Source organism: Megalobrama amblycephala, linkage group LG21 (assembly GCF_018812025.1).
Source record: "Megalobrama amblycephala isolate DHTTF-2021 linkage group LG21, ASM1881202v1, whole genome shotgun sequence".
NCBI lineage: Eukaryota > Metazoa > Chordata > Actinopteri > Cypriniformes > Xenocyprididae > Megalobrama > Megalobrama amblycephala.
The window spans coordinates 27,121,601-27,132,657 of record NC_063064.1 but is presented as its reverse complement, the minus strand read 5'-3'; the positions used below and the strand labels follow the sequence as shown (position 1 = coordinate 27,132,657).

The window sequence follows — 11,057 nt, the reverse complement described above, 5'->3', positions numbered from 1 at the left end:
TTTAAATCAAATAATGTATACTTAATTAATTAAAAAATGCATTAAGAATTTCCAAACAAGAACAGCAGTGAAATATTTTACCTAGAACCGTCAGTGTGGCAGCAGGAGAATGAGATGATGGTTTATCAATCCCGTGCTCATGTATAATGTAGTTGTCGACTGATGCAGGTGATTTTACAGCTGCCCATATGAGCACTTCAGCGCCAGTGAGATCGAGCTCACAAGATGGACTGGGTTTTATATTCTTCTGTTCACTGTTTCTGTAGAAATAACACTGTTTCACTGTAACACCTGCTGGAGTCTCACAGATCACCTTCACTGAGCTGGACTCACTTATGACATCTGGAGATACTTTTACAGCAGGAGATTCTGAAACAACCAAAAACAGATCAATCACTACATTACATTGACAATGTTTAAAAATATTGACAATGTACAATAATATTCCAAAATTAATCACATATTTTTGGAAAAATACAGCTGCCTGATTATTGCTGATGTATACAGTAATACTTAAAGTAAAACAAATATATCAGGAAGGTTGTAGTTCAGGTGTTTGTATGTTCATATTAAAACTTCACATATCAGACATGCTGAAATATTTTATCCAATAAAACTTGGTTCACTATAAATATGGACATATTTAAAAAGACATTAAACATCAGAGATCACTTACTATAAGACTGAACCTCCATAAGAAGCTGAAAAGCAGTGAAGATGAACAACTCCATTACAGCGAGAGTGTGAGAAAAGAGACAGAACGAGTCTCACACAATGGGTGAATTAGAAAGTAGTGCACTAGACCACAGGAAACCATTTAATGTACTGAGCAGTTTTATGTGGATGAAAGTGTAGATAAAAATACTACACTTATAGCCATGTGCAATGTAACATATCATAGAGTGTGCATAAGTCTCAATAATTTCATGTAATAGTTTTTTTTATAATGTTCAATGAATGTCAACCATACTGGTAGAGTTATAGACTAGACTAAATCTATACATTCTCTGACTAATAAATCCTCTTATTAGTGTTTTTTCATATTATATATAATAGAATTGAATAATTTATTAAAACACCTGAATATATAAAGTGCACAGAACAGTATTTATTGTTCTTAAAGTAATGTACAGCAGTGATGATCAGAAGGAAACAGAAGTTCAAACGTTCATGCATTTTATTAATAGACAAACAATATCTGACATCACTTTACATCTTGATGATTTAAAAGAGTAAGAAAAGAATAAAAAAAATTAAGAGATCAGATCCTCCTGAAATGACGATAAGTTTAACTTGTTTAATATATTGAAAAATGAATTAAATTGTCAGTGGATGATTTGGCATCTGAGCCAGACTGTCTAACTCAGAATCATCAGGGACGGTGCAGTACACGGCATCCTGAAAGAAAAAATACAATCACTGAATCATAAATAGGCCTTTTCTATATTGTGTACGTTGTATATTCTATTTTGTGTGTGTATACACACACACACACAAACTTAATGTGTGATAATAAATACACAAATTGTGAAGAAGTCAAAGAGACGAAAAAAATTAAAATAGCTTTGAATGTGAACACAAACAGATCTCTGCTCACCTCATTTTCTTCAGAAGGTTCCTTGTTGTCATCAATGTCATCTGACACTTTGGAAATAAAATAAACATTAGCCTTAATTTGACAGTGCACCATTCTGACACTTTTACATGAAGCATGACAACCTTCATTTTTAACTTCTGTATGAACATCATGAAACATTACAATGTTTTGCACAAACATTTAGCAAAAAGCTGCAGCACATCATTGGTGTAGGAGATAATGACTGACCTGGGTTCTGGGAAATGGCTGCTACAGAAGCGATCATAAGACTTCTAATAAAAATAGAAATTTGACTTTCTGTTTCAAACAAATAAAGCACTTAAATAACACATCTATATGAAATGAACTACAAAAGTCTCACCTCTTCCTCCTCAGTCTCACACCTAGAGAAATGCAGTGTATTAACGTGCTGTGTTGTTAACCGGATACTTGAAATAGTTAGTATGTGAATGCATGTGGTTCACTAAACTTACTGATGCAGAACAGACAGACGCCCATGAGTCCAGACAGGAAAACCCCCCCGCCGGTGGCCGCCAGTGCCATGATGAGCCATGTTTCTTTAGTGTCACCAAGAAATCAGATCGACTGATCACCATTTGCAATGTTTTCAGTTGGTAGAGACTGATTAATTTCAGATAATTAGTAATACTTACTTGGTTTTGGTGTTTCAATAACAGCAGTTTTACCAGGAGTTGAGGCTTTGACAACTAGTTAACATGAAAAAACAGAAACTTCTAAAACTCACAGATCAAGAGCTCTTACTGAAACTGAATTGCTTCATGTTAGTCAGGTAAAAATAAACGTCACTCACAGGTTTCTGTGGCCTTTGTCAGAGCTTCGCCTGTAGAGGTCGCTATAGAAACTGCAAAGATTTCAACAACGTTTTTAAAATGTAAAATTTGGAAATGCAACTCTATTTAGTAGAGGTATTTATATTAAAGTATCATACAATAATATAACATAAAACCATGAGGAAAATTAAAATGGTACCTGAGCAGAATAACAAAATTGTCAGGTTGAAGTTACAATATTGAAATACAAAGTTTGAAAATACCTGACCTGAAAAACTTCCTCTAACTAGATAAGATGATCTCACTACAAAAGAATAATGTTTATATAGAGAGGCGATGAAATAAGCAACATGAACATAGCTCTCTGTGCTCTCTGTGTTTTGATACATACTGTAAATAAATAACTCACAAGTTTGTGTGGCCGTTGTCAGAGCTTCACCGGTAGAGGTCGCTGTTGAAACTGAAAAGAGAATTCAACAACGTCACAAGGTGCATTTAAAGGGGGGGTATCACACACAGTTTCTGCCAATCTCATGTTAATCTTGAGTACCTATAGAGTAGTAGTGCATCCTTCATATCTCTGAAAAGTCTTTAGTTTGATCATATTTATAAAAGATACATACACTGTACCAAGTCTTTCTGAAAACAGCCGAGCGCCTGGAGGCGTGCCGTGTGAGCAGAGCTAAAGAGTCACAAGTACGCACAGATTTTGCTTAGCGATTGTCTGCAAGCTATCAATGGTCAGCTAAACAAATGTATTTAAACACACACAATACACCATCACATTATCCCTGGATAACTTTTGAATCACTATAATGAATATAGCGTATGAATGATGAATAATGAATTTATGAATTCACTATGTTCGTGTTGTTTACACTTGTGCACTTAGGCGCCTATTGCCAACAAAACAGACATCTGAAGCAGTTTTACTCATCACCTGCGGTTCCCACTCATGACCGGGATCATTATCCCTGGGACTGCTCCACCTTTCAGTTTCAAACGATCTGTAAATCCAGAGAAGAACTGGACCTTGTTTATGAAACCATAAGCGCCAATCCTGAGGGATCAAGCAGCCACGGAAAAACACGAGATATTCTCCATCATTTTAACTAATAAAAAAGTGATTGCAACTATAGTTTCTATGGTTATTTTAATAACAAATGTCGAGAGCGCATCAATGTAATGCTTGAGCACAAAACTCTCAGCTCCACTTAACGCTGGGTTCTTTGGGAAGCAAGGTTATCTTTCCCTCACAACCAAAAACACTTTTATAATATAGATAAATACAACATAAAACTATGTGGCAATATTAAGTGACTTGGGCAGAATAATTTAATGTGATAAACATAATTATATTAAAGACATCATCCACCTGGCATGGTTTGATAAACTAACTCAAAATGAACAGCAAACATACAGTACAGCAGAAAGATAACCACAGCTGCTTTAAATATAATGCAATATCTCTGATTTACAGTGTAATGAAAAGCTCTATGTTGAGGTGTAAGGTGTATGTCAGGTAATTGTTTTAATTTAAATATAAAAGTCACTCACAAGTTTCTTTGGCCGTTATCAGGGCTTCTCCAGTAGAGGTCGCTGTTGAAACTGCACGGAGAATTCAACAATATCACAAGGTGCATTTAAAATGATAGTTTAAAAATACAACTGTTTAGTAGTGGTTTTAATATATAATTTAATAAACAATATAAATATAAATAAAACCATTCACAAATTTAAAAGTGTCGCTTTGAAGAAGGCGTGGTTTTGGAGCTGCTCTAAATTACTACTTACAAGTTAGAGATATGTAAACTGCTGACAGAATTCAACAATGTGTCAGGGTTGAGGTTACAATATTGAAATAAATTTTGACAATAATATTGCATGTGACCTGATACCTAACAAACAAACCCCGATTTAACCATTTTGTTTGTGCTAACCCCATGAACTGCTAATAACTATTTCTGTCTATCTATAATACACTGGTCGAATATGTGAATATGAATTTAAAAAACTTACTCTGGACTGTCACTGGATCAGAGTGAGGAGATGTTATGAGAACTCGTGACTTCTTCAGAGTGTAGAAGCAGGTTATTCTCACAGATGAACTCTGACCTTCTGACCAAATACTGATCTGAGATCCAGTGAGTGAGAGTTTACATGATGAGCTCAGTTTTGAGTTACTTTCTCTTCCATTTATGTTAAAGACACACATCTCCATCTTCAGATCTTCAGTATTCTCACAGCTCAGCTGAACTGTGTCTGTTTCCTTAATAAGTGAAGCAGATGCTGTCAATTTGGCCTGAGGAAGATCTAATGAAGAAAAAAATAGATTGAATAATGATAGAATTTCCATTTGACTCTTAAAAACAAATCAGACTATAATATTGTTCTTCTTAAAATAAAGAATATAAAAGTCCTCACCTCTGATGGTGATTGTGTCACTGCGCTGTGATCTGATCTCAGGTTCAGTGTTGAGTGAATAATCACAGCTCAGCTGACTGTTCACTGATCGTGTGAAGAGTTCACTATGACTTAAATAAAACAGACAATAATGGTCTCCAGACTGACTCTTCTGAGAGTCTGTTTGGTGCAGAAGACCTTCCTCAGTGTAGAGACTACAGATGAAACCAGCTCTGACTGAAAGTAGTATTTCACATGATACGAGAGACTGATCATCACTATGATACACGATGTTGGGTTTCTGAAGTGCACCTGAAGAAAAATAAACATATTAAAAAACATTGCACTAACAGTTTCCAAACAAAAAGAATAGCAGTGAAATATCTCACCTAGAACCGTCACAGTGGCAGCAGGAGAACGAGATGATGGTTTATCAATCCCGTCCTCATGTATTGTGTAGAAGCAGTTAATGTCCACTGATGCAGGTGATTTAACAGCTGCCCATATGAGCACTTCAGCACCAGTGAGATTGAGCTCACAAGATGGACTGAGTTTCATATTCTTCTCGTCACTGTTTATGTAGAAAAAACTCTGGTTCACTGTAACATCTGCTGGTGTCTCACAGATCATCTTCACTGAGCTGGACTCACTTAGGACATCTGGAGATACTTTTACAACAGAGAAATCTGCAACAACCCAAAACAGATCAATCATTTTGACATTACATGCAAATAATTTTCTGAATGAGGTCTGGTTAAGACCTTATTTTCAGTATTTGTGTCTCGTTTCCATTACAAATATTAAATTTCTTAAGATATTAAATCTTGTTTTCTTAAAAATGTTAAAATTTCAACAACAAAAAAAGACAAAATCTAACTGCGGAATTCCAGAGGATAAATGTTTAAAAATAATATTACATGTGATCTCATATCTGACAAACCAGCTAGTCAGATAACAGGACTATTATTAAAACCAAATTTCAGGTGCGCAAAGTCTGTAAATTGGTAAAAACTGTCTCTTTGTCCGTCTATAACATACTGGACAAATGCGAATATGAATTTAAAAAAACAAAAAAACAAACTTACTCTGGATTGTCACTGTCACTGGATCAGAGTGAGGAGATGTTATGAGAACTTGTGAGTTCTTCACAGTGTAGAAGCAGGTTATTCTCACAGATAAACTCTGACCTTCTGACCAAATACTGATTTCAGATCCAGTGAGTGAGAGCTGACATGATGAGCTCAGTTTTGAGTTACTGTCACTTCCATAGATGTTAAAGTAACACATCTCCATCTTCAGATCTTCAGTATTCTCACAGCTCAGCTGAACTGTGTCTGTTTCCATAATAACTGAAGCAGATGCTGTTAACTTGGCCTGAGGAAGATCTAATGAATCTAATAAATAAAAAAATACATCGAACAGGGATGAAATCTTCACAGACAAAACAATCATACTGGCTTGCCAAACAATATCAAGTTGATGTAACAATCAAGGCAAAACTAGAACATTTATATTCATTAAATAAATTATATATTTACATGACATTTTCAGGCTTTTATACCACAATTTTGCTAGAATTTTGGATAGGTTTGGAAATATAACAACAAAATAATCCATACACAGGCAGATTTCAATTATATGCATTTTATTTCTTGTCTCCACTGATCTGCTCTAAGCACAGTCACTATTTTCACACCAATGCACAGCTTTGTCAAGTTACTTACATGAACGATTACACATATCATATGAGAAACGGATATCAGTGGAAAAGTTGTGGGTTGGTTGTGTATTCTGCTTTAATTCATGCAGCATCTGCCTTTCTAACAATAGATTGCATGCTGTGGGTCTGCAGAATGAAACGATGACAAGGAGATATATGTGGCGCCCTTAAACCACTCTGACAGTTTACAGCAAAGACTATAGAATAACACAAGACGTGTCACTCGTATTGTTTTAAATGGGAGAAAGTGTAACGCGCAATATGGCGGAATAAGTCACGCCTTCTAAAGCCAAGAGCCAATCGCCGACTGGTAAAGTCATCGCGTCACCTCAGCGGCCGTTAGAATCACCGGTTTCTATAGAAACAGTCAGACTCGCGCCTCCGAAGAGACGCGCATTTAGGTCTGCGCATGCGCATTAGCTTGATCAGCCTGAAAAAATACTTTTTTTTTGTCATGATTCGAGCGTTTAGAAACTAAATTTATGAGTCGGTTGTTGTTAGATTTCATTGGTGATTTCAAATATGAAATTTAATCGTAAGGTTGGCGAACAGTTTTGGAGAATCTGATGTTTCCCCATTCAAAGAGATAGGAGCTGCATGATGCCCAGGATGCCCGAGAGGCGTTTCAAAGATGGCCGCCGAGTTAAATGACTTGTCTTAAGGGACTTTACAGTCAACAACATTTGACGACTTTAAAGTAGTGTTGATTTTCCATGTAAAAGACTAGTTTTTCAATCAAAAGCTAAATTGTTGTTTTTATTTCACTTTGTATTATACACACATCTTTATTGAAATTTGAAACAAAGCAGAGATTCACTAACTTGGAGATTTTAATATCCATGGAACCTTTATAGTGGTTCTTTATAGTGAAAAGGATTCTTTAGATTATTAGGGCCAGAGCACCGATGGTGTGTAATTGCTTGGTCAATTATTGTTCTTCTCCGAAATGAATCACATTTTTGAGGGCCTTAAACATGCTCGAAAACTCATGAAACTTTGAACACGCATCAGAAGTGGTGAAAATATACGTCTGATATGGGTTTCAGAATTGGGTGTGGCAAAATGGCTCGATAGCGCCACCTACAAAATTTCAATTAAGCGCCCTTCGCGCAACGTTTCACGTACAGGTATGAAATTCGGTACACGCATAACAGCCCAATATTTACAAAAAAGGCCCTGGGTGCAAAATCTGAAAACCCAACAGGAAGTGAGATATTTTGAATTTTCTCTGCAAATTTTTTCAAAATTTACTTCTCCTACAGTTTTAATCACATCAACATCATATTTGGTCAGTCTAATCTAAAGGCCTTTGCAACGTTAAATTGCAAAGATCTTGAGTTTTTGCTGTGGCAGCCTGACAAATGCTGATGTTTCGCCATGAAAGAGGAAGCTGTTGTAACTCATAGGTAACTCATATGCCTGTAAGGCATACAATGTCTGATCTGAGATAAGAGTCCTGGCCTAAAGACATCTATATGGCAATATTCAATTAGTCATAGCACCACCAGCTGGCAACAGGAAATGACATGCTTTACATTGTAATTCACTCCCAGAAACACATTTGAGTATGCCACGAAGTACCAAACATACTAGAAAAATGTTAAATCATGCAACACTTGGCTAAGTGTTAATGTTTGCGATTAACGCAAAGAAACAGGAAGGTGTTGTAACTCAGGCATACAATGTCCGATCTGCTCCAAACTTCACGTTTGATAATGGTCCTGGCCTGAAGATCTACATGCCAAAATTCAGTTACAGTCAAAGCGCCACCTCTTGGCATCAGGAAGTGTGCCATTTTGAAATGACTTTGCCATAATTCTCCTGTATTTACTCGCTTACATGCATGTTGCCCACTGTTCACTGTTTTCCTAAGGCCAACGGGTGTGAGTGAGCCTGGGTGCGAGGGCCCTTTCATCGCTGCCTGCAGCTTTAATTAAAATTGTTCTTTTATGAACTGTTCACTGAAAGGTTCTTTGGGGAACCCAAGCAGTTTTTCTATGGCGTCACCATTTTGGAATCTTATTTGTTTCAAACAGCACCCAGAATATGACATTTCATGCTGAATATATAATTTAAACTTCACATGTACTGATCAGGCATGATGAAATGAAAATCTAAACAGCAAGCATAGATCACTTACCAAAAGCCTGAACCTCCATAAGGAGCTGAAAAGCAATGAAGATGAACAACTCCATTACCTCGAGTGTGAGAAAAGAGACAGAACAAGTCTCACACAATGAGAGGATTAGAACATTATACCACAGGAAATGATTTAATATATTGTTCAGTCCATGTAGATCACGAGATGAGACCACACTTATGTGCGCTGTGACACGTAGCGATACATACAGCAGGTCTGCATGAAATCATTGCTCTAATAGTGGTAGTGCTCAGTTAAATGTTTTATCTATTTTCTTCTATAAACAACCCTATTGGCACAATTACATATTAACTTCTGCTAATCCATACTCTGGTCTCATGAGACCAAATGAATCATTTTGGATCTAACAGCATCCAGAGTGTATGGCATTGCAAAGGAAAGAAGTACAGTGAGAAGTGTCTGGTGCCCACAGTGAAGTTCGGTGGTAGTAAAGTTCATATAGGGATGTAGGAGTGCTGAAGGAGTTTTACTTAATCAATGGTGTCATGAATTCACACACCATTGTGTGATGTAATAGAAAATCTTTAAACAGAAGATGCTACCTTCTCCTAATTACCTGCATTGTTGAGCACTTTTTCAACATGACTCTATGTTCTCCAAAGGTGAAAATTCTTCAGTCGACAAGTATTTCACTCGACTTTAACAATACTGGGCATCTGAAGGGGATTTAGTAGCTACAAGATGAGCAATACTCCCCATCAAACATCAGTGCACTCAAGGAGGTCATCTTCCAGGAGTTAAACAAGATAAATGAGCAGTTGTTGTGAACTTGTACACTCAATGCCAAGAAGGGTCAGAGCAGTATACTTAAAGTTATGGAGGACATGTATTATAATATTACACGCTTGCTGAATTTAATCAGGGGTGTTCTCATTTTTGCAACCATATATTTAAAGGGTTAGTTCACCCCAAAATTAAAATTCTGTCATTAATTACTCACCCTCATGTCGTTCCACACCTGTAAGACTTTCATTCATCTTCTGAACACAAATGAAGATCTCTTTAATGAAATCTGAGAGCTTTCTGACCCTCCATAGACAGCTACGCAACTGACACTTTGACGCTTCAAAGAGTTCATAAAGAGATTGGAAAACGAATCCAAGTGAATCAAACGGTTTAGTCCATAATTTTTGAAGAGACTCGGTTGCTTTTTATGATGAATAGATGGAATTTAGGCTTTTACACATTTTAACATTGACCAGCAAGCACAAGCAGAAGCTCAACCAAACCTGAATGACACACAAGAACAAATCTCTTCCAGACGCTCAGACGTGCTGCAGAACCAATGAGGTTCCAGAACAGATTTGATCTTGTGCGTCATTCAGGTTCGATTGAGCTTCTGTTTATGTGTGCTGATCAATGTTTACATGTGAGTAAAAGACTAAATTAAATCTGTTCATCATAAAAAGCGATCGAGTGTCTTCAGAAATTTATAGTCTTTAAATTTAGACTAAACCGTTTGATTCATGTGGATTAGTTTTCTGATCTCTTTATGATCTTTTTGAAACTCAAAAGTGGTCGTTGCAAAGGCAGTCAATGGGACAGAATCAATTAGATTTCATCAAAAAGTCTTGATTTGGAACATCATGAGGGTGAGTAATTAATAACATCATTTTCATTTTGGGATGAACTAACCCTTTAAGCAAAATTGTCACATTTACTGAATTTACAAATATTAGAAGGCCTATTTTTATCACTCAGAAACAGACAAAAATATCTTTATTTTCAGAGGGGGTGTACTCATTTATGCTGAGTAATATATATATCCTTTACTACACTCTAAAAAATGCTGGGTTAAAAACAACCCAAGTTGGGTTGAAAATGGACAAACCCAGCGATTGGGTTGTTTTAACCCAGCAGTTGGGTTAAATGTTTGCCCAACCTGCTGGGTAGTTTTATTTAAACCAACTATTGTTTAAAAATTGCTATATGGCTAGCTTAAAATGAACCCAAAATAGTTGGGAAATTAAAAACCAGATCCAATTAGAGGCAACAATAATAGACAAAAGGTGAATGTTTATTAATAAGCTTTAATATTTTATTAATATAAATTTAATAGTTTAATAGTTTATTAATATAAATTTATTAATAAGCAATTTAATAAATGTTTATTGTTTAATAATTATTCATTGAACATTAATAAATGTTCATTTCCAACATACTTTGGGTTAATTTTAATTAAGCAATACAGTCATTTTTAAACAATAGTTGGTTTAAATAAAACTACCCAGCAGGTTGGGCAAACATTTAACCCTACCGCTGGGTTAAAACAACCCAATTGCTGGGTTTGTCCATTTTCAACCCAACTTGGGTTGTTTTTAACCCAGCATTTAAAGTTGCTGAAAAATGATTTCTCTATTTCTATTTGTATTCTATATTAATGTG

At 35.9% G+C, this 11,057-nt stretch overlaps 1 protein-coding gene across 3 annotated transcripts; it reads right to left on the bottom strand.

The window, feature by feature from the left end:
* Nucleotides 1–1,163: 1,163 nt before the first annotated feature.
* On the bottom strand, nucleotides 1,164–6,747 carry LOC125257144. Of its 3 annotated transcripts, none has more exons than XM_048173600.1 (15): nucleotides 6,516–6,747; nucleotides 5,877–6,185; nucleotides 5,181–5,477; nucleotides 4,813–5,103; nucleotides 4,408–4,701; nucleotides 3,946–3,996; nucleotides 2,798–2,848; nucleotides 2,657–2,692; nucleotides 2,409–2,459; nucleotides 2,251–2,304; nucleotides 2,071–2,154; nucleotides 1,959–1,980; nucleotides 1,826–1,866; nucleotides 1,598–1,644; nucleotides 1,164–1,398 (listed from the first exon to the last, which is right to left on the bottom strand). In XM_048173600.1, the coding sequence occupies exons 1-15, from the start codon at nucleotides 6,601–6,603 to the stop codon at nucleotides 1,318–1,320; spliced, it is 1,797 nt and encodes a 598-aa protein (XP_048029557.1). In that variant the 5' UTR covers nucleotides 6,604–6,747; the 3' UTR covers nucleotides 1,164–1,317. The 3 variants fall into 3 exon arrangements, with proteins under 3 accessions (XP_048029557.1, XP_048029555.1, XP_048029558.1); XM_048173598.1 differs by having other exon boundaries at nucleotides 1,826–1,869; nucleotides 6,516–6,744; XM_048173601.1 differs by lacking the exon at nucleotides 2,657–2,692 and having other exon boundaries at nucleotides 1,826–1,869; nucleotides 6,516–6,739.
* Between the last annotated feature and the right edge of the window lie 4,310 nt (nucleotides 6,748–11,057).